The sequence below is a fragment of the Ursus americanus genome, chromosome 5 (assembly GCF_024610735.1).
Source record: "Ursus americanus isolate L20-20 chromosome 5, mUrsAme1.1.p, whole genome shotgun sequence".
Classification (NCBI taxonomy): domain Eukaryota; kingdom Metazoa; phylum Chordata; class Mammalia; order Carnivora; family Ursidae; genus Ursus; species Ursus americanus.
Window position 1 is genome coordinate 47312471 of NC_142131.1, and position 24323 is coordinate 47336793.

General features: G+C 40.9%; 1 protein-coding gene across 1 annotated transcript in view; it reads left to right on the top strand.

Annotated features, from left to right (window-relative positions):
• PPP2R2B (protein phosphatase 2 regulatory subunit Bbeta) overlaps positions 1 to 24323 on the top strand; it is a 633944-nt gene that overhangs the window by 120148 nt on the left and 489473 nt on the right. Inside the window, exon 4 of the mRNA XM_087862155.1 lies at positions 20960 to 21124. Within this exon, the coding sequence (XP_087718281.1) occupies positions 21084 to 21124 (41 nt within the window). The 5' untranslated portion in view covers positions 20960 to 21083. The remainder of the gene's footprint in view (positions 1 to 20959; positions 21125 to 24323) is intronic.

Below are 24323 nucleotides of genomic sequence, written 5' to 3' on the forward strand. Positions count from 1 at the left end.
GAATTCTCTCTCTCCATCTATTAAGTTCTTGGCTCAGGATCACAGCCAGGCAAGCCACATACCAAAGTCTATGGACGAATCCATTTATTCACTGGGCGAGAATTGTCTCCATGGGTTCTGTTGTTCATGTTACCAGCTCTAGTCAGTTCTCTGGTGCCAAGTCTGCTGCCAACTGCTTCTTATATTATCTCATTTTGTTCTCATAGACATGTAATTTCTCCTATTAAACCAGGTATGAAATTGAGTCTCAGAGAAGTGACTTGACCAAGGTCACACAGGTAATAGGTGTTAGGTTGAGCCTCAGCCCCATCCAAGCTCTAAACCGTTCCCGTTATACTCCCTACCCTTAAGCACACTGCAGGGCAGTATCATGTTCTCACAGTTGAGGAATGCACTCTTTTAAAATGAAAACAAAACAAAACAAAAAACTTATAGTCAGCTAGTTTGCTTAATTTATTTTTAGTATAATGTTGCTTATGATAAGTCAAAACATAAATCTAGGTATACGTTTCTTATACTTACAGTTCATATAAAACTATAAAATCAAATACGGGTGTAGATTGAACAAAGAATAAAAGCAACAAAATTCAAATTAACACAATTTAGTGGGGAGAATGAATCTTGCTTTTCTGAAATTAAACTGCCACTCACAGCAGGGATCTGGCAGGGTCTCTGTGGTGGAATTCTTTTCCATGGGGCCTGCTTCTGGTACACGGGGCCATGACGCCTCAATTCCACCACCACCCTTCTCCGTTAAAAATTCCATGACACATTTGTTTGTGATGACCACTTGGCCTTCACATAGCTTGAGCATGGCATTGACATATTGCTTCCCCTTGTTCTTTTCCCAGTGACCTGTGGCAAGTGAAGTATGCCACCAAGTGCCAATGTGAGCATAAGCAAGGATGGGAACACAGGTGCCGAACTCATGCACTAGTACTGGCTTAGAAAGTGGCCATCCAGATATTGCAGAGGTGCTGATAAGTGTTTTAAGATATCAAAATAAATGCAAAAATTTAAAAAAAAATTAAAGATGAACTGGAAGACCTCAAAAGTAGGTCCCTGGGCACGGCCAAGGTCTGCAGATCCCTGTTTGAGTAACCTGGTCATTCTTTCTGAGTTCAAATAATGCTTTACTAACTGTGTGAACTGGGTACAAGCTATTTAATCCTCTGTGCTGTTTCTCCATCTATATAATGGAAAAGAAAAGAATGCTGTCCCACGGCTGCCGTGGATGTTCACTGATACAGTGCATGAAAGTTGTTCAACCCATAAGGTGAAGGATGAGATACAAGCTCGGTAAATATTTTCTGGCATTGTTAATCTTATCGGGTGATCGTGGTGTACTGAGCAGGTATGCATACAACTCATGTGATGCAGGGGCAAATTGTTTTGTGTCTTGAGACACCAAGTGCCCTTTGAACACGGATAAGGCAGTGAGAAGGGCAAATTCACACAGCCTGTTTGTGGCAAAGCTGGGGTTCAAACCTGGTAGCCTGGCTCCCTGGATGTGCTTTTGAGTTCTTAAAAGGCTTAAAGTTAACAAGTAAAGAGAGGAATGCTGGTCATTGGCAGAGCTGGTCCATCTCACTCTAAAATAACCACATTCGAGCACTGTGACCTCCTGCCTCCTCTAGCAAATGCCACAGAAGCTTGAACTTTAAGAGCTCTGTTCTGTCTTTGGCACTTTTCCCTCCTCTTCCCAGAAGATGCAGCCGTTGCTCTGGGACTCCTCCTACTTTACGTGCAATACATTTTAGAAGGAAGATGGTGCCCCCATGTCCGTATGGACGGAAATCAGCTCCGGCAGGAGTGAGCCAGAGGACTCACGCTGGTCTTCCACGGCACTGCCCCCACCCCAAGGCCCAGAGAGTCTGCCTGCTCCCGCACGAAGTGTGAGAACGGGAATTCACTGTCCGCATTTATGTATCAGCGGGTTTTAAAAGATTTTATTTATTTAGAGAGTGAGAACAAGCAAGTGTGAGTGGGGGGAAGGGGCAGAGCAGGAGGGAGAGAGAGAATCCCAAGGAGGCTCCACACTGAGCGCGGAGTCCGACACGGGGCTCGATCCCGGGACCTGAGATCACGACCTCAGCTGAAATTCAGAGTCAGATACTTAACCGATTGAACCACCCAGGTGCCCCACTATCAGGAGATTATATATAATAGTACGGGTTATTGCCATCTCCTGAAAAATCAGAATATCTAGAACATGGAGCTGTCCAATGACAGTGATCGAATGGAACCAAGCAGCAAAACGGGCATGTGAGCTACACTTTGCCATCGTCCCCTGCCTAAAATCTCCTGTGGCCGCCAGCGTTAGCCTGGTTCCCATAGGCATTGACGTGTGACACCTGGAAGGCACTCAGTATACGTCAGCTCCCATCACTGAGGCGGTCTGGTTGGTGTTGACTGGCACGTTTTTGAGAATCAAGTATGGCAGATGGCAAAAAAAAAAAATGGCTGCCATGCTTGTATGTACATCCCTTTGTGGTATGACTTTGTCACTCCTCTGAGCAGGAGGGGGAACGCATCTCTCCGCCCGTGAACTGGGCGTGCCCGTGTGACTAGCTTCAGCTAGTGGGCATTAGCCCGTGTGACAAGAGCACAGACTTGAACGGTGCTTGCATGCTGGGCTCTGCCCCCTCCTGCGGCTCAGACCCTTAGCTACCGGGTAACAAGCCCCCCACACCTGCTAGGGGGCGAGTGCCAGGTGGAGGGCGGGGTGCGGCCAGGTGAGAAAGGCCACTGTATGAACTTCTCAGCCAACCCCCAAATCAGGAGAAGTGAGAAATCATTACTGCTTTAATGCGGGTTGGCCTTTATACGACAGCTAACAAGGAGGCAAAGCTTAGAATGCCCCGCACAGGGCAGATCCTGCAGCAGAAACTGATTCTCCCAAGGGTCTTCAAATTAGGCGTTCTGTCTCCACAAGCAAGGCCTAAAGCAAATCACTCCTCTGCTGTAGGACAGTCAGCTGTCGCTGAATGAGAAAGGACAGAAGTGAAAAATCAACCGTGAGAAGACGTTTAGGTTGTTTTTGAAAGTGAGGCATGAACATTAAGGTAAATATCCTGAAAAGCGAGATAAAGGTTATTCAACGAGCTTACAGAAGCCTATAGAACATGTGAAAAAAAAATGTACATAATCATAGCATTCTAGAATAATTCCTTGATAATTTTCTAATTATGAAGATTTTATATATGGGCATAAGAGTTTCTTTTTTGTAAGTTTTATCAACATGGTGTAATAATAAATGTAACAGAAAGAAGAAAAAGAAGAATAGCTTTTATATTGACCTCTTACATAGCACTTTGCTGAGGATTCTTATGTAGATTTTCTTCTTTAATTACTCACAATACCCTATAAGGTGTGTCCTATTATTTTTTTTAAAAGATTTATTTATTTATTTTAGAGAGAGAGTTGGGGGGGGGCAGAGGGAGAAATAGAATCCTCAAGCTGACTCCCCACTGAGCTCAGAGCCCAAACAGGGGACTGGATCCCAGGAACCTGAGATCATGAAACCAAAACTTGGATGCTTAACTGATTGAGACACCCAGGCTCTCCAAGGGGATGTCCTATTGTTCTGTCCCTTTTACAGATGAGTAAAATGAGCCTTAGAGAGCCTGGGCAGTATCTCCAGGGTTCCAGAGCTGGGACCTCACCTGCTGTTTGGTTACTTGCTCCTGTTACTTATGTCCAACGTGTTACCATTTCCCTTAGGGCAATAATCATAGAGATCAGAGGGTTTACACCTATAAAGCTCTCCAGAGGCGATCTGAATTTGAACATAAGGTTTATCCCCCCACTCTTTAAATTTAACAGTTTTAAATTCACTTTGAATTTAGCCCAGCAGTGCTGAGCGGCGGCGTTTTTATTCCAATCCACCAGAGGGCAGTATGAGGCAGAGTTTGCTTCTGAAGTCCAGCGGGCCTCTCAGAGCTCCTGCCTTACCTGGGGATCCTGAACTCACCTCTCTATCTTCATTTCTATACTTGTTTTTTGTCTTATTATTTCCTCACTTTAAAATGATTAAGGATGTCCCAGCTTTTCAGAGCACTGTTCTTTTCCAACTCAGTGGTGTGAGTCTGTGGAAAAGGTGTTGGATAAAATACCAGGGTTGTAGTTTACTTGTGATCCTGCGTTCGTGATTTGCCCCCCTTTAACAATCACTTGCTGGTCAGATTCATTGACCTGATGGCAAGATTAAGGTGGACGAGGTTTAAGGACCACTCAGCTATCACGTTCTCTGATTTCAAACGTAGATGATATGAGTGTTAACACTGTGTAAACAAGGGTTTGTAAGTAATATCCCACTGGTTGTTATTGCTGTTTCTGAATTCAATTAAGTATGACTGAGTCCCCATCCCACCAGACCGTCATTATTGGGATGCCCCCTAACTCTCACTGCCCCCAATCGCCTACCAGTCCCATGGGTCTTACTTATAGAGTGTCGAGGGTCAAGGAGATGCCAACCCTTGGGGCTTCTGTCCACACTGGTCTCCTGAAGTCAAGCAGCTGCTGCTTGTGTTTCTTGCTTGGAGGGTCTTTGTGTAGGTTGGGGACCTAGCGCCTCACTTCTCCAGGTAGGCCTCAGGGTCAGGAAGACTTTGACCACCAATAGGAAAGATGTGTTACTGATGGAAGCCTTTCTCTGACTGCCTGCAAAGGTACTCTCCTGGTTCCTCTTCCCCTGTCGTAGATGTTTTCACAGACTCAGATTTTCACTCAAGGGGCAAGAAGGAGCAAAGGAGAATGGAGAGGGAGGGAGAAGAGGAGGGCTGTCCTCTGGCAACCTACTACTTCATTTCTGCAAAAAAAAAAATCTTAGGAAGAAGAAATGCAAAGGGTCTGGCTGTTTTCACGGAAAGCAAGAGGGAAACCATGACAGAAAGAAATCATGTTAATATTGAAATAAATAGTGTCTTGAGTTCCACAGGCCCGGAGCTGGAGAGTAGGAGGGACAGCATCTTGGGCTAAATTGTATTCTCCACAATGCCGGCACGAAGACGTCACTCAGTGAATGCTGAGTGCTTAATTTTTTTCTTCAGTCTGAAAGAGAAACAGGCAGGATTCGTTTTTGAAACAAAACAACGAGTATTTAAACCACGATCTAGGCATGGCTGTGATCCTGGCTCCACCACTTCCTAGCTGTGGGACCTTGGAAAATACTGACCCTTCCTTCCCCATCATGGAGGTGGGTAAGTTCCAGATCTGGTGTAGAGGAATTTGCTGATTGCTTGAGATGAACTTAATACTCCCCAGTGCTGGGAGAAGCTGCAAACACGTTCCTAGAGTCCTTCATGAACAGTTCTGTATGAGACAGCCTTGGGAATTCTCTCCTTTCCTGAGAACCTTCTAGCTCTGTCCCTCAGTCCACCTGTTCAGACATGTTGACCTATAGCTAGAGCTGGGCCCTCTGTAGAGCCCTCTGTGTCGATGGTCTTCTGTGACAGTTTTTACTGGGCTCCTGCTTTACCTCTCGATATAGCCTTTTCCATCCTGTGCATTGTGCATTCTGTAAACTGAGATCTTATTCCAGATTCAAAAGCCCTAAGCCAGATTCACAGTCCCAGGGCTCCAGAAATGATCCATTAACTGCAACAAAGATCTCTGTACCAAAGTAACTGTTTCTTTCTTTCTTTTTTTAATAATAATATTTTTTTTATTATATTATGTTAGTTACCATAGAGTACATCCCTGGTTTTTGATGTAAAGTTCGATGATTCATTAGTTGCATATAACACCCAGTGCACCATGCAATACGTGCCCTCCTTACTACCCATCACCCACCTATCCCATTCCCCCACCCCCCTCCCCTCTGAAGCCCTCAGTTTGTTTCTCAGTCCATAGTCTCTCATGCTTCATTCCCCCTTCTGATTACCCCCCCTTCTTTATCCCTTTCTTCCCCTACCGATCTTCCTACTTCTTATGTTCCATAGATGAAAGAAACCATATGATAATTGTCTTTCTCTGCTTGACTTATTTCACTTAGCATTATCTCCTCCAGTGCCGTCCATGTTGCAGCAAATGTTGAGAACTCGTTCTTTCTGATAGCTGAGTAATATTCCATTGTATATATGGACCACATCTTCTTAATCCAGTCATCTGTCGAAGGGCACCTCGGTTCCTTCCATGATTTAGCTATTGTGGACAATGCTGCTATGAACATTGGGGTGCACATGGCCCTTCTCTTCACTACGTCTGTATCTTTGGGGTAAATACCCAGTAGCGCAATGGCTGGATCATAGGGTAGCTCAATTTTTAACTTTTTAAGGGACCTCCACACTGTTTTCCAGAGTGGCTGTACCAACTTGCATTCCCACCAACAATGTAGGAGGGATCCCCCTTTTTCCACATCCTCTCCAACAATTGTTTCTTGCCTTGTCAATGTTTGCCATTCTAACTGGTGTAAGGTGGTATCTCAGTGTGGTTTTGATTTGAATTTCCCTGATGGCTAATGATTTTGAACATTTTTTATGTGTCTGTTAGCCATTTGTATGTCTTCATTGGAAAAGTGTCTGTTCATATCTTCTGCCCATTTTATGATTTATTTGTTTCTTGTGTATTGAGTTTGAGAAGTTCTTTGTAGATCTTGGATACCAGTCTTTTATCTGTAGTGTCATTTGCAAATATATTCTCCCATTCCGTGGGCTGCCTCTTAGTTTTTTTGACTGTTTCCTTGGCTGTGCAGAAGCTTTTTATCTTGATGAAGTCCCACAAGTTCATTTTATCTTTTGTTTCTCTTGCCTTTGGAGATGTGTCATGAAAAAGGTTGCTGTGGCTGATGTCCTAGAGGTTGCTGCCTATGCTCTCCTCTAGGATTTTGATGGATTCCTGTCTCACATCGAGGTCTTTCATCCATTTGGAGTTTATCTTTGTGTATGGTGTGAGAGAGTGGTCAAGTTTCATTCTTTTGCATGTAGCTGTCCAATTTTCCCAGCACCATTTATTGAAGAGACTGTCTTTTTCCCACTGGATGTTTTTTCCTGTTTTGTCAAAGATTAGTTGCCCAAAGAGCCGGGGGTCCATTTCTGGGTTCTCTATTCTGTTCCATTGGTCTATGTGTCTGTTTTTGTGCCAGTACCATGCTGTCTTTGTGATCACAGCTTTGTAGTACAGCTCGAAATCCGGCATTGTGATGCCCCCAGCTTTGTTTTTCCTTTTTCAACAATTCCTTGGCGATTTGGGGCCTTTTCTGGTTCCACACAAATTTAAGGGCTGTTTGTTCCAGTTCTTTGAAAAATGTCCTCGGTATTTTGATCGGGATAGCATTGAAAGTGTAGATTGCTCTGGGTAGCATAGACATTTTAATTATGTTAATTCTTCCGATCCATGAGCATGGAATATTTTTCCATCTTTTTGTGTCTTCCTCAATGTCTTTCAAGAGTGATTTGTAGTTTCTAGAATATAGATCCTTTACGTCTCTGGTTAAGTTAATTCCAAGATAACGTATGATTTTTGGTGTTATTGTAAATGGAATGGATTCCCTAATTTCTCTTTCTTCAGTCTCATTGTTCGTGTATAGAAATGCAACTGATTTCTGAGCATTGGTTTTGTATCCAGCCACATTACTGAATTGCTCTATAACTTCTAGTAGTTTGGGGGTGGAGTCTTTTGGGTTTTCCATATAGAGTATCATGTCATCTGCGAAGAGAGACAGTTTGACTTCTTCTTTGCCAATTTGGATACCTTTTATCCCTTTTTGTTGTCTGATTGCTGTTGCGAGGACTTCTAGTACTATGTTGAATAATAGTGGCAAGAGTGGGCATCCTTGTCGTGTTCCTGATCTTAAGGGAAAGGCTTCCAGCTTTTCCCCATTGAGAATGATATTTGCTGTAGGCTTTTCATAGATGGTTTTTATGATAGAGGGTACATCCCTCAATCTCAAAGTAGCTGTTTCAATCTACATTCCCATAAGATAAAATGTTTTTTAAGAAAGTTTTTCTTTCAAAATGTGGCCCCACTCTATTTTGTCTGAGACCCAGTGTTATAAGTGCCATGAAGGAGTGCAATGAGTAGACGTACAAGACAGGAGTGGTCAGGCCGTGGCTGTCCCTGGGTCAGGGCCAGATCACATGAGGCCATGATGCTAGAATTTTTTTTCTGAGAATAGTGGACAGCCATGAGAGGCTTTACATAGGAAAGTGATATGATCATCAGATTTGCCTTCTAAGAGAAAGTTCTGGAGCAGTAAGGTGTAGAAACGGGAAAAGGGAGACATGATGAGAAGTCTGTTGGAGTAATCTGGGTGGGAGCCTTGAAATGGGGCGGTAGCTGCCGGGATAGATAAAAGAAGGGGTGGATTTGAAAGCATTTCAGGAAAGAAATTTGCTGGGAGTTAGTTAATGCAAATTAGCTTTTTCCTGGCTGCAAAAAATTGGTCACCTGGAAATGCAGAATTGGAGGGGACACAAATGGAGAAACACAACGTCCATCTATGAGGGCCAGTCCTGGGGGGGTGGGGAGCGGGGAGTAAACCATTCCCAGTCATCAGGAGTTACCATCTCAAAGCTCCCCTATGAAGGAGATGCAAGAAATGTCCTTTTTTTGGTGAGTGTTGGTGCACAAGGCTTTGACAACAGTATTTTAATACTAAAAACCAAACTATATCTGATTTTGATAGTATTTGTTATTTTATGTGGAAAAAATAACAGGCTTGAACAGTCAGTGGCACCTGGCAGTGAAGGAAAAGATGCTTCAAATTCACTAAGTAAAATGAAACTTAGAACAAGTATATTTCAAGGAATTACGCTTAACACATTTTATTTTGCAAAATGCACGTTAGTTGTTCACCTGCAGTTGGGTTGCCTTTTCCAAGGGGAAAGAAACAGAGCTGGAAGCTCATGACAAGTGCCAGGAAATGCCTCCCTATCTCCCCACTGCCGGAAATAGGCATAAAAGGTTAGTGCCTTAGAAAATGAGACAATAACAGAGAAAAGAGGACATTGCCTTTTCATACAAATTAGTTCAATAAAAATGAGGTTGGCAACTGTGGTAGCAGAAATGAGCTAGAGATGGGATATGCACATTTGAATGAGAATGTCTTAAAAATAATTACCCATGGGAGGGGATAGCATCATCAAAGTTGTAACAGAAACTGTCAAAATTTTTAGTCCAATAACAAATAACATTTAGGAAGTTCTGACGTGTTTTGATGGTGATGGTATCATCCAGTGACCAATCTCCCGTATGGTAGACAGTGTCTACATGGTTTCTGGCCTCATACGTGCATACCTTCGGTACCCACCCCCGGCCCCAATTTAGGTAAACCTCCCTATGAGGGGAATGAATGTGCTGCTTGTCCTTAGTCAATCACATTGTCTGGGGGAACCAAGATTACTTTGTTTGATTTAGGCTCCTCGGGGTCCAACCTTGAAGTTGAACATGGAGTCAGTATAACTTCAAAGCACAGAGCTATATAGGAAAAGGTGGGATAATGGAATAATCATAGTCCTGCTGTGGATAGAAAGTAGGGAATGTGTCATTACTTGTAGCTTTATAAGCACAAATAGGAAAGATTTAGCATTTTCTATTAATCGGTGCCTGATAAGGAAACTTAGCTGAAATATGAGTGCAGATTTGAAGTCTTTATTTTTTTTAATTTAATTTTGTTAACATATAGTGCAGTATTGGTTTCTGGAGTGAAATATTGAAATTTGAATTTTTTATGTCTTTATACCTTTCATAGTTCTTTTACATTGAATCTCATTTGATCCCCATAAAAACTGCTGATGTTTTCGGGGGATAAAATATAATCCCCTTTCTTTGGCGGATGGAGAAATGGAGGGAGGAAGAGGAACTGTATCTGCGCTGTGGATCTCTGGTAGACAGTGGGACCTACTGCTGAAGCCATAGGTTCTGAAGTTAGATGGCTCTGATTGGGCAAATGTCAGTCTTCAGTAAACAGAGATGAAAATATCCACCACTAGGGATTATGGAAGGAGCATTAAGGGGGATGATACAGGTGAAAACCCTGACTCACTTGATGATTATGAAGACAAAGGTATTGAGGTTAAGACCTCACGTGTGAGACGGGCTACGTGGGTTCAAATCCCAGCTCCGTCGTTTACTAGTTTTATGATTTTGGCAAGTCATGTGACTTCTCTTGAGGTTCCGTTTTCTCATCTCTAGCACGGGGCTCATAAGGTAGAGTCTACCTAATAGAGTTGCCAGGAGGATTGATTGAAATGATGAATGCTAAGCATTTAATGCAGCATATTAAGCCCAGGCGGGCACCAAGTAAGTTTAAGGTTATTATAGTTCGGTCATAAGCTAACAGGTGCTGTTGTATTATATGATATCTGAGCCTCCCAGTGTTTGTGAAATGACTAACCAGACCAACAACTGTTCCTACATTTGCGGAACCCTTTCCTTTATATAACCTGGGACACCTTTTTTTTTGGTGGGAGTCAAGTCCTGCAGGGAAATGTACACTGTTTCTGTTGCTGCTGCTTTGTCGCAAGCTGGGCCAGAGCGTGAGTGCGGAAGCCTTGCCTACACTGAGAGCAGGCTGCTTCACTAGGAGGTGAGCTAAAAACAAAACCCCAGCACAAATTATGCTTCAATTATATCCATTTTCTATAGCTGGGGGAAGACTGCAGTGCTATCTTTTCCTTGTTTGAAAAAGAAAGTAGAACATTTGGTGTGAAAAAGGCAGTGACAAAAAAGACATGTTTGACAGCCATTTCATGCTGTCGTGAAAGACATTAGCTCCTCTCTGCAACCAGAAAGGCAGAGCGGGGACCATCCGCTTGTCTAAAATGTCAGAGAGCACTGAAATTCAAGTGCAATTCTTTTAGCCTGAACTTAGGGGCCTCTTCTACTTTTTAACCATCTGTTTCCAATAGGGAAGCTCATGGAGGACTGGGGCATTGTCCAGCTTTCAACCTATTTTCTCAACGAGGTCACATAAAATGTTGTCTGTAGACGTGCAGCTCGGAAGCTCTTTTCTGATTGGGTTTGCTTCTTAAAGACATTTCAGCACAAGGGCATCGATTGTCACTGTTACGACTGCGACATTAAGAAATGTTTGTCAATTGATTCAACAGATTCATTAAGACCTAATTATGCTCACTGGAGAAAATGAAGCAGATAACACAAAACTAAAAACCATCATCATCCTAACACCAAATGTTAACTACTGTTAACATTATAGCATGTATCTTTCCACTCTTTTACTTTGCATATATGTTTCTGTTGAGTTTTTGCTTTTATTTTTATTTATTAAAGATCTTTATTTATTTGAGAGAGAGTGAGAGTGAGAGAGATCACAGAGGGAGAGGGAGATGGAGAGGGAGAAACAGACTTGCCACTGAGCGGAAAGCTCGATGCGGAACTCGATTCCAGGACCCTGAGATCATGACCTGAGCCGAAGGCAGACGCATAACTGACCGAGTCACTTAGGCACCCTGAGTTTTTGTTTTTAAATGGGCAGTGCATAGGTGGGGGTGTTGATATATTTTCACTCTTTTTATTATCTAAACATCTTTCCATGATAGTGTGAGATTTTCTCTCTCTAAAAATTATTATTTGAAATGTCTTGGACATAGAAAAAGGTATAAAGAATAATATAACCCAGGCTAAGTATCCACCACCAATGTCATGACCAATCCAGGTAAATTTCTTCTCGCACCTACAGAGGTAATACAGATCTCATTTTGGTATTTCTCATTTGCATCAACTCTCTATCTTTTTATTACACATTTATGTAGCTCTAGTATCTTCAGTGTTGTTTTGTTTTATAATATTATGTAAATTGTGTCAAATGGTAACTTTTCTGTAACTTGGCCTTTATTCCTCAGTGTGAATTTTCCCAGTTTCATCCATTTTGATACCTGTAGCTTTGGTAATTTTTACTGTTGAATAACTTCATTTTATAAATATCCCACCAGGTATTTGTTCACTCATGAGATGATGGGTATGGTTATACAGCTCTCTTTCTTCATATGAGTGAAAGTAGCTCTGTGTACTTAGAATTGAATGGTCGTTGGGTAGGAATACGCTCAACTTAATTAAATGGTGTCAGGTTGTTCTGGAAGGGGTTGTATCAATTCATACCCACCAGTATGTGAAATATCCTATTTTTCAAACCTTCCCCAATTCTTTAAATATCTTTGCCTATCGTACAGGTGTGAAGTGGTTTTCCATTATGGTTTTAATGATCACTTTTATAATTACTAGTGAATGTGAACACATTTTATTTGCTTTTATATATTTGAGTTTCCTTTATTATATTAGCTTCAAATACCTTAACAATATTTCAAATTTATTATTACTTATAGGTATGTAGAAAATATACATCTGTTGGGGAGATACACATACACACACACACACTGACATATTCTAATCTTTTGTCATTAACAAAATCTTTGGATTTTGATATATATTGTGCATGTTTTTGGTGTCTTTTAATAAACAGGAGGTTTTAATTTTAATATAGTTAAATTTACTAATTTTTCTTTATGCATTTTGTATTTTGCTTAATAAACACTCCAATGTCATAAAGTTGGTGCATTTTTCTCACATTGTGAGGGTTTTGCTCTTAGTATTTAGATCCTTACCATATCAAGAATTGATTTTTGGTTCAGTATGTAGTATGAATCTAGTTATTACTCACCCATTTATGTCCTAGTATCATTTATAGATAGCTTGTCATTTTTCCACTGACTTTCAACAACCGTCTCCAACTTATATCAATTTCTGCTTTTTTCTGAGCTTTCTGTTTTGTTCCAGTGGTCAGCTTTTCTATATCTACCAACGCCATGTTATCTTAATTACCATAGCTTTGCAATTTTGATATCTGGTGGTAAAAAATTCCAAACTTAATTTTTTTCCCTCATGTTTCTCACTGCCTTCAAACTTGACTTTTCTTAAAATTCTCTGAGCTATTCCTGAAACTTTGTATTACACATTAATTTTAAAATGGACTTGTCAACCAAAAGAAAATGAAAATACTTATTCAGAAAGATACATGCACCCCATGTGTATTGCAGCATTATTTACAATATCCAAGATATGGAAGCAACCTAAGTGTCCATCAGTAGATGGATGGATAAGGAAGATATGACACATGTGCGGGTGCATGCAGACACACACACACACACACACACACACACACACACACGAATATTATGCAGCCACAAAAAGGGATGAGATCGTGCTAGTTGAGATAACATGGCTAAACCTAGAGGGTATTACGCTAAGTGAAATAAGTCAGACTGAGAAAGACAAATACAATGTGATTTCACCCATAAGTGGAATCTAAAAAATAACCTGACTTGCCAAAATCCATGAAAAACATCAGTATTTTAAATGGAATTGAATTTATAAACTAATTTTGGAAGAATTGACATTTTTACTATGTGGATTCTTCTCAATTATTTCTACACTAATTTAAGTTTTAATCTTTTAGTAAAGTTTTATGATTTTTCTTTAGAAATATTACATATCTTGTTAAATCTTTCTAAAATAGTATATTGTACTATTAAACATTATATTTGCTAACTTTTTATTCCTAGTTAAATAATAGAGATAAAATAATAATAAATAATAGAAATGTAATTGAACCCTTTTATTAATTAACAAAACATGTTTGTAAATTATCTTTTCTTTTTTAATCTAGATAATCATATCATATCTAAATAATGAGTGCTTTGTTTCTTTCCTTTAACACTAAACAATAAGGAAATATATTTAGAGGAATGTCCTTATGCAGATTAAGAAACTTCCTCTATTCCTTCTGTGCTAATTGTTTTATCATGAATAGGTATTGAATTGAATTGTAATTAAAACCTGTTTTTGCTGCATGTATTGAGATGAATTATTTTGTTCCCTTTTAATCTCTTAATACTTTATAAAATGATTAAATTTCTAATATTTAAGTATTGCTACATTACTGGAAAAAAACACAACCTGGTCACAACCAGGCAATTTTTAAAAAAGTTTTATTTATTTAAGTAATCTCCATAACCACTATGGGGCTTGAACTCATGACCCAGAGATCAAGAGTCGCAAGCTCTTTTGACTGAGCCAGCCAGGTGTCCGTAGGCAATGTTTTCTTGTAGTGCCAGCGTTAAGTAGTGCTGATATTTTCTTAGGGCATTTACATTTATATTCATAAGCTCATCTGGCTGTTACTTTTCCTTGTTCTCACTGTCCTCATCTCAAGGTTATCCTAGCTTCATGAAATGAGTTGGGAAGTATTTTTTCTTCTCTGGAAGTCTGGTATTTTCTGTGTGTGTAGGAATAAATTATTAATTACTGGTTTACTTTCTTTAGTGGGTAAAGGTCGGCTTGTGTTTTCTGATTCTTCTAGAGTTAGTTTTGGTGAGCTGTTTTTATTCTAAAAAGATGCACTTTTGAAATTTATTTAAAATTGATTTGTTATAATTTTTAAAGTCTATGCTTTAATTATAGTCATAGTGTATGTGGGCTCATGGTAACATTATATTCTGAGTTCTTGTATTTTGATTGCCATCTGCCTTTATGTTTGAAGGTCAGTTTGGCTAGATATAAAATCTGTGGCTCACATTTACTTTCCTTGAGTATATTAGATATGTTACTGCATTTTCTTCTGAGATAAAACACTGATGTTGAGACTTCCAATGGGTGATTTGATTTTCCTTTCTATATAGTGACTTTGTCTTGCTTATATGCTCAAGAAAGTTTGTTTTTTCTTTGAAGTCAATAATTCTGTCAATAATATGTCTCATTCAGTAAACACAGAAAAAGCATTTGCCAAAATCTAATAACTTTTCATGATAAAAAAAAGCACAACAAATAAGAAATAAAATGGAATTTCCTCACTCTGATAAAAGACCTCTACAAAAAATCCATAGCTAAGATCATACTTAATGCAAAAAGACCTAATTCTTTCCCTTTAAGATCAGGAAGAAGAATAAATAACTGTTCTCATAATTTCTATTCAACATTGTATTGGAGATTCTTGCCAGAACAATTAGGCAAGAAAAAGAAATAAAGACATCTAGGTTGGAAAGGAAGAAGTAAAACTATCTCTATTGCAAGTGACATGATCTCTATAGTGAAAATTTAAGAAATCTACTAAGAAGTTATTATAAGTAATAAACAAGATCAGCAAGGTTGCAGGTTGCAAAATCAATACTTAAAGATTGATTGTGGGGACCCCTGGATCGCTCAGTCAGTAGAGCATGCAACTGTTGATCTCGGTTGTAAGGGCTTGAACTTACAGGTTCAAGGGGTGTAGAGATTACTTAAAAATAAAATCTTTAAAAAAATGATTGTGTTTCTATACACTAATGAATATTCCAGATGAATTCCACTGGATATTTCAAATTAATATTTTACTTTTATGATACATTTACAATTGTATCAGAAAATACTAGTGTATAAATTAAATCAAAGGAATTCAAGAGTTTTACACTGAAAACTAGATACCAGTGTTGAAAGAAGTTAAAGATCTAAATAAATAGACATCCTATGTTCATGGATCAGAAGATATAATATTGTTAAGATGTTAGTACTTGCCAAATTGATCTACAGATTCAATGTAATCTCAGTCAGGAAACAGCTGTATTTTTTTTTTTTTTTGCAAAAATTGGTAAGTCATTCCTAAAACTTAAATGGAAATTTAGGGATCCAGAATAGCTAGCTAAAATTATCTTGAAGAAAGAGAACAAAGTTGGAGGGCTTATATTTTCCAATTTCAAAACTTGCTATAAAACTGTAGTAATCAAAACTGTATAGTTCTGGATTAAAAATAGATCAAGAGCCATGCAATTGCATTGAGAGTCCAGAAATAAACCCTTACAACTACAATCAACCAGTTTTCAGCAAGGGTGCCAACCCAATTCAGTGGGGGGGGGGGAAGATTAGTCTTCTTAACAAATGATGCTGGGACAAATGGATATCCATAGGCAAAAGAATGCAGTTGGACCCCTACCACATACCATACACAAAAATGAACTCTAAATGGATCAGGGAAATTAGGTACTAAAAATATAAAACTCTTAGAAGAAAACACAGGGGAATGTCTTCATGACAGTGAATGTGGTAATGATTTCCTGGCTATGACACCCAAAGCACATTGAATTGTACACTTTAAGTGGATGAATTGATGATATGTGAATTACAGCTCAATAAAGCTGTTAAGAAAGAAATTACATACCTTGGTGATAATTATTATCAGTCAATTTTCTCAGTTATATAGTTATATAGTATATCTAATTAATTTATTTCCAGTAAAGTTGACTTAAATTTTAGCTTTTGGACATTCTTTTGAAAGTGAAAGAATGTAATATGAAAATTAAAGGATGTATTAGATGTCTTCAGATAGACGAGGGGATCTATAGATAATATATTACCATAAATTATATGCAGGACTTCCTAAATTTGGACTCCTTATAGTTTTAAGATACAGAAACAAGAGTCACTTAAAAATGGAAATTAATTAAAAGCTGCGGTGTATTTTAAGGAGAGCTGCAGCCAGACATTCACATCTGATCATCAGTTACCCATCTCTTTGCTCTGCTCCGTTTTCCTCTGTGGTCTTCTTTCTTGGGCATTTCCTGACTAGTTGTGGCCCTTTAGTGATTTTTGGTTTGAACTAAAATGTCTTAGCACCTTCATTGGAAAGAAAGCTTCTCCTTTCCAAATTTTCTCTGAATTATAAGATTTATTCTGACTGAACCAGGTGGAGCTACTTGGTTGTTTGTGAACCAAACTGGCCCGCATTGTTCAATATGGTCACTGGTAAATAGTTCTGACTGCTTTGACTAAGGGCACATGCTCACACATGGGGTGAGGTAAGGGGGTTGGTCCCTAAGAAAGAAGGAGAGGGAAGTGATCTCTCACTACTCGAAATGGCAGAGAAGCTGATTGGACAAAAGTGACCCTTTTCCACAAAAGGAGCTTCTCCTTATACCATCTTTGCCATCTCTTTGAGGGAGGCAGAAATATCATGTATTCTTGTTTGATAAAAAAGAATCTATGAATAAATTGATTCCCAAGTCTCCTAGGTGGTAGAAAGTAGAATTGGACGGGATCTATATATATCTCTATCTATCTATCTATCTATCTATCTATCTATCTATCTATCTATCTGCAGGCAATTCCACTTGGCTTGGATAAATGGCTGCGTAATAATTTTTTAAATTCCCTTGAGCTCAGTTGTCCACAATTGTTTCTTTAATTCTTTTGGTAAGTAACCAGCTTCCCAGCTAGTCAGAGATTTCCAGAGACTGTGCTACTTGAAAACCAGGACGGTCTACAACTTTGCTAGCTAGAGGCTCCAGAAACTTGCCATTTTCTGTCTTATACTTTATACACCAGGAGCATGAACTCTTGCTGTTCTTTCCACATCTGTTCTTTCCTATCTCTTTCCTATCTCCAAATTTCCCCTTCTTTATTAGTCTAATTACTTTTCATTTTTAAAATGGGTTGCTATTTGTTTCCGCGGAGTTTTTCCGCCCCACTGCCGGCAGGACTAGGTACCCAGCCGCATACTCCTCTCTGCAGGTGTCTGACTTAACATCTAGCGTATCTTCTTTTTCTACCGAGCATTGAGTTTCTTACAAAGATGGATGGTAACTTGTTTTTCACTGATTCTCCAGGGTTCATTATAATGCCTCGTACATAGTAGGCCCTCACATCCTTAAAAAACTTATATTGATACATAAAAGACTAATCAAAGATAAAAAGTAATGCTGCAGGAAAATTACGTGATAAAAAAATTAGGTCCCAAACTATAAAAATATGTAAAGGATTGACCTCATGAAACAGGTTCATGGAAAGGTGACTTACTGATAAAACTTGAGAACAGTGATCCAAATAGCAGATAAAGTATAAAGGACAGACAACTAGGTATCACTAGTATTTAAGCAAGAGAAAGAAGGAAAGAAAAAAACACCTCAATAATTTTTTCGACAGTAAAATGGATTACCCATTTAGAATTTGTCAGGCAGAAAGCTATCAGTAGATGTTATTACATTTTCCTCGTAAAGGGTTCGCTCTTGTTTTGGAACTAATGACAGCTTTTGTTAGAATGGCACTTGAACATTGTAAAGCTCTTGGGCCATATCATCTAATTGCGTCATCCAGCAAACCAATACTGAGGGCCCGTGACTGACAGAGACTACGGGAGGCGCAGAGGGCCATCAGGCTTTTCCCGCCTTCCAGGAGCTTGCAGCCGTAGAGCCGAGGTCAACAGTACGTCAGGAGAAGGCGCTCTTAGAGAGGCTACGGGGTGGCCCGAAGGAGGCGATGAGCGCTCCGGGTGGGGAGAGGAAGCTTCACGGTGCGGCTGTGGCCTGCACGGTCAGTAGAGCGTGGCTCAGAGACGAAGAAGAGGGAAAGGATCTCCAACACAGACAGAAATGCATTCACAAGGGCAAAAGTTGTAGAAGTGGTGGGAGTGTGTCCACGGAACAACAGAAAATGATTAGTGGCTGCAAATCGTCTGATACTCCTCCTACCAGAGGAGCGGCCTGGGAATGCGGGAAAGCGAGACCACGTGACTTCTGGGGGTGGGTCGGAAAGGGAGAGGCGGCTTCCCTCCTTTCTCTGGAATGCCGGGGCCGGAGTCCTGCGCTGCCCAGTGAGAGGCCGTCTGTTTTGAGCCGGTCACGCTGAGGAAGCCACGTGGAGGCGTTCGGTGTACAGCGCCGCTGAGCCCGCGGCGGACAGCGTGAGTAGTCACGTCGTGAGGGAGCCACCTGTGACACCCAGGCCACCCCAGCCCCGGACGACATCTCACTGCAGCCACAAGAGACCCCGACCAAGAAGGGCCTGGTTGGGCCCTTTCTGAATTCCTGAGTTCTCGAAAACCAACAAAATAGACAAAGTGGACAAAAGAAAATGGTAGTTTTCAGTCACTAAATTTTGGAGCCTGGGGTAGGAGAGAAGTTCTTGTAGGTAAGAATCAAATTAGGTGTTGTTTTTGCCATGCTAGCATCCTTTCTTTTTATTTGGGGGGTTAACAGTCTGATTTTTGTAGGCAACCCTACTACTAAGCCATGTAGTTCAGGCGTGGCTGGCCCTGTCCCCTTCTCCCCAGGTCTGCCTGCCTCATCAGAATATTCCTGTTCGCTTGGTAGAGGGACGGGCCAGTGACCCAAGGCAGACCATTGTGATCTTGCCTTGTGTTGAAATTAGTGAGAAAAAGAGGCTCTCTCCCCAGGAGGTTGCAAAATAATCAGTAAGTAAACCTCAAACTGCTGGGGGCAAATTTGTTATTGAGTAGGACCAGCCCCATCAGGACTAATGTCACTATGGGGGAAGCACAGCAGGGGGTGGAAAGAATCTGCTTCCGATGAGACCTGGGCCTTCAGATCTGGTCCTACCTGGTCTGCCCAGGGTTTTTTAGTTTCAGAAGCCAAGTCTTGCCTTTTGAGTAAGCCTAGTGGAGGGATGTCTCAGGGACTAGCATCTGAAAGATTCCTGCTGTTATAAGGAGGTAGGATCAAGGTCACGGAGGACTTTGTATCCTAGGCTGGTAAATTTGTCCTTTATTTTATTTTGTTGATGATGGAGAGTCATATAATGATTTTTTAAAATTTTTATTTTGTTATATTAGTCACTATACAATACATCCCCAGTTTTTGATGCAGTGTTCCATGATTCATTATTTGCGTATAACACCCGGTGCACCATGCAATACGTGCCCTTCTTAATACCCAACGCCGGCCTATCCCAATCCCCCACCCCCTCCCCTCTGAAGCCCTCAGTTTGTTTCCCGGAGTCCACAGTCTCTCATGGCTCATCCCCCTTCTGTTTACCCCCCCTTCATTCTTCCCTTCCTTCTCCTACCGATCTTCCTACTTCTTATGTTCCATAAATGAGTGAAACCATATGATAATTGTCTTTCTCTGCTTGACTTATATAATGATTTCAACGAGGAGCAATATGATGAGATGTGCACTTTAGCAAGATAACTGTCTTCAGTGAGTGGGAAGGACTGGGAACAGGGAGATGAGCTAGGAGGATCTGGTGTTAGTCTAGTGAGGACGTCATGATGTCTGAACTTACCTAGCTGGTGGGAATGGAGACAAGGAGATCTGAGAGCTGTTTAAGACATGGAATCAACAGAATTCAGAGAGTGGAGGTTGGGATAGGGGAGAGGGAAGAAACAAGGATGTCTTTTAGATTTCTGGCCTATATACACAGTGGATGATATACCATTGGGAAGAGTATTAGCTCCATTTCGTGTCTGAGGACACTGAGACTCAGAGGAGTTAAATGACCCGCCCAAGGTTGTGTACCCAGTAAGAGACACAGCCAACCTGGTCTTCAGGCTTCAAGATTGCTGCCCTTTCAATTACAGCAGGCCACTCCCTGTGTTCGGGGTCCCATGGGCATTGTGGTACTGGGAAATGAAGTGCCTGGGGCTGCTTGTGGGTCAGCACATCAGGAGGAAGGTGATTTCATGAATGGTGTATTTTGGGCCCCTTACAGTATCTGTTTTGCTACCAAACATAATGCCTGCGGCCGGGCATTTGTAGCACTCAGGCTTCTGTGGCTGACTTATCAGTGTTTGTGAAAGGTACAACTGACCTGGTTCCAGCCTTTCTGCATTCCAGCTCTGGAGGCTGATGACAGATGCAGAAGCGTGAAGGAAGAGAAAATCTTTTCCTAAGATGGACTATTGATTCGTACTAAAGACCAAAAGGATATGAATTTTCTTTTCTTTTTTCTCTTCTCTTCCCTTTTCTTCCTCTTTGCCTTTTTTCTTTTCTCTTCTTTTCCTTCCTTCTTTCTTTCTTTCTCTCTTTCTTTCTTCTTTCTTTCTTTCTTTCTTTCTTTCTTTCTTTCTTTCCCTTTTTTAAGTATAATTGACATATAATTCATGTTAGTTTCAGGTGTACAACACAGTGATTTGACAGGCATACACATATGCTATGCTCCCCACAATTGTCTCTACCATCTGTCATTATCACAGTACCACTGACTACACTTCTTCTGCTTGGGTGTGATTTTTCAACAGCTACAATGCAGAAGAAGGGCGTGCTTGAGTGGGAGTAAAGGCCTCATTAAGAAGAGAAAATCAGAAGAAAGTTAGCAGGCTGGTTTACTTTAAAGGCCAGTATGAAGAGAATGTTTTGAACTCAATGGAAACAGCACCAGAGAAGGGGAGGCAGCAAGCTGAGTGGTGAGTGCTGGTTGCCAGGCTTTTCTTCTTTGCTGCTAGGGGTGGAGCTCAGGCCCACCTGCCTTGAGTTGGTCTTCACACCTGAAAGGGAGGCTGGGGCGTGGAGGTCAAAGTTCAGACTCTAAACTTGAACTTGACATGAATTCTTATTCTAGATGTGCAGTTTGCTAGATATATAAACTTTGGCAAATGGTTTCAAGTCTCTAAAGCTCATTTTTCTCATCCATGATGTATAGACGCTAATCGTATAAACCTCACATAATCCTCCCACTAGTGATGCCCTTGGCCAGATGTCATTATCCCCTCAGGACCAGAGTAGAGAGAAAATGAAAAAAAAAAAAAAACCACATGCATGATTCTTTGGCTGATAAATATTAGCTCTTAGTATTATGTTCACCATCTTCATGCTTATTAATGACCTTAACAGATATAACGTCCAAGAACATAATTTCATTTTTATTGTATCAGTACTGTTATTAATCATAACATCAGTAATGTTAGTATCATCCTCTCCAGAGATCAATCACATGCATCCTCTACTTCAGAGATTTTCTCTCGTGTCTGCAATATAGAAGGGGTGAAATTTTCAGGTGTACTCTACAGTGATTCAACAAGTCTATACATTACTCAGGGTTCATCATCGTAAGTGTGCTATTTAATCCTCATTACCTATTTCACTACACTGGAATTAAAAGAAAAAACTTAAAAAGAAAGAATGGGCAAAATTTTAATGACCATATTGTCTTCATCCTTGTGCAAGAAGATTCTGTTTGATTCCATTCGGGTGCTATGTTAGGTGCCAAGGAGAGGCATTAGGTTATGCTGCAGGAGCTCACAGCGCGGTGTAAACCAGGTAATAGAGAAGTGCTCACATGCCATAATCCTAGGTTGAAAGCTCTTTATGCAACCCAGAAGAATAATGAGCTATTTTTAGGTACATGCCTAGCATGATGGTTGGTTCTTACAGGAATTTCTGAATCTGAAATCCATCCATGTATTCAAATTTAGATTTCTTGGTCTCATCCTTGACAATTTAAAAACTACCTTAGCATATCTTTTAAACAGATATATCTGCTCCTTTCTGGTTATATTTCTTAAGTCCCTTACCCTCTTTGAGCCAGTGAGAGCTCATCAGTAATACTTGGCACCCGATGATTTTTACGAATGTTTAAATATTGCTGTGTTGCCTTCAGTGTAGTTCTTGTTATATGGAATCCACACAGGTGATGTTTGTCGACCATAAAACTTTTTTAAAAATGCAGTTACAGGGACGCCTGGGTGGCTCAGTCAGTTAAGCGTCTACGTTTGGCTCAGGTCATGGTCCCAGGGTCTTGGGATCGAGTCCCACATCAGGCTCCCTGCTTGGTGGGGAGCCTGTTTCTCCTTCTCCCTCTGTCTGCAGCTCCCCCTGCTTGTGCTCTCTCTCTCCCCCTTTGTCAAATAAATAAATAAATAAAATCTTTAAAAAAATAAAAATGCAGTTACAAATGGCAAGCCCCTGCCGAAACGATCAGTGTAGATTTCATAGATGTCAGGTAGACAGCACAGCCGGCGTTCTGTTCATTTGGAGAAGCAATAACTGAGGCTCACAGGGGTTCAGTGGCTTGCAGCCCGTTGCTCAGCTAGTGAAGGACAGGAGGTGGAAGATTTTCTCCCAAGGCTCCGGGGAGAAGCACACGTGTTGGGGAGCTGGAGAGGCAGCCCCACTGGCAGTACCCCCGCCCCCACCCATGGCCTTCTTTACATCCCACGAGAAAGATGACGCCCTGGATTTGAGAGAATGTGTAGGAGAAGAGGCCAATTCAAGGAACCAGGAGAGAGGAGGCGTGTGAGGCTGGGAAGAGAGAACGGCTGAGAGGCACGTGCCCGGAGGAACGATCACACGTGGGAAATCTTCCCCCTTTCGATCCGGTGAAATCGTGCTCCAATAGCCCCTCCTGCACTTCCTACCTGTGCGGCCCTGTACAAGTTGGTAACCTCTCTCAGCCTATTTTTTCAACTCTAAAATGGAGATAAGAAGCCCTTAGTTGATCATCATCGTTAGCATAAAATATCATATATTCTGTAAAGCTCCGATCCGGTCCAGCTCTTTAGTGTACTTGGCTCAGCAAACCTGATTATGGTGATTGCTGTCGTTGTTATTTTCCAGCACGCCTTAGGTAAACATTTCACCTCTGGAATCAGACGGCTTGAATGAGATTTACCCAACCTGGAGGGACTCAAAACCTTGGCAAAGGGCTGCTTTGAAACTAGGGAGAGTTTGACAAAGTGTGAAAATCAATCCATTGAGTTTTGGGCTCTTCTGAGCGAGAAGGTGATGGAGACGGCAGCTACTTGCAGCCCATCGCTCGTCCTTTTTCAGTCCCAGACCCAGGCTGGACCCAAAGTGAAGGCCAGAAATAGGGCAGTTGGTGACCGAGTTTCAGAGATGAGGTAGAGGTCAGAACTATCTGTCATCAATTGCTAATAAATTGCTAAAAAAATGATCAGTTAGTGAAGGTGCATTTTTACCTTTTGAAGCAGCTGCATCCTGACTTTTCAGAAAGGCTCTAAATTACGAATCACACATTGGAGATGAGGAGACAGCGAATTGGAGGCCTGTCTTTCTATCCTGGTTGAATTTTATGTCCAACTTTCTGTGAAGAGGTGGGGACATTTGCTGAGTTTCATTCTTATTGGGTTGTGGATACACAACGGATTGGTTTCGAGTTTTATTCTATCTTTATAATGTTTCAGTCTGTTATTTGTACGTGACTTGGCACAAGTCGCTTTCATAATCAGTGCCTCAATGTACTTGTCTGCGAAATGGGGATACTAATAGTAACCTGTTTGTAGCTGTTTGAGAGAATTACATGAAATTGCTTTGCAGAATGACTGTTGTCAGGTGTTGAATATGCAGTCAGTAAATAGGAAGCCATTTGTTCAAATTGCTGTGTCAGGAAGATAAGTGGGTACAAGCCTGTGTACAATCCCCCGTGGGTGGCACTATTACCCGCTTGCTGCTTTCCTGCCACACATTTAAAAAGAAAAGATGTGAGTTATGGAGGTGCCTTAGCAAGGGGGAGAAAGGAGCAAGGAGGAGAAAGCTGATATTGGGGGAAGGCCTTTAGGGGTGAGACTCCACAACAGAAGGAGTAGGATGTAAAGAGGAAGAAAGGGATAAAGAAAGGGGGGTAATCAGAAGGGGGAATGAACCATG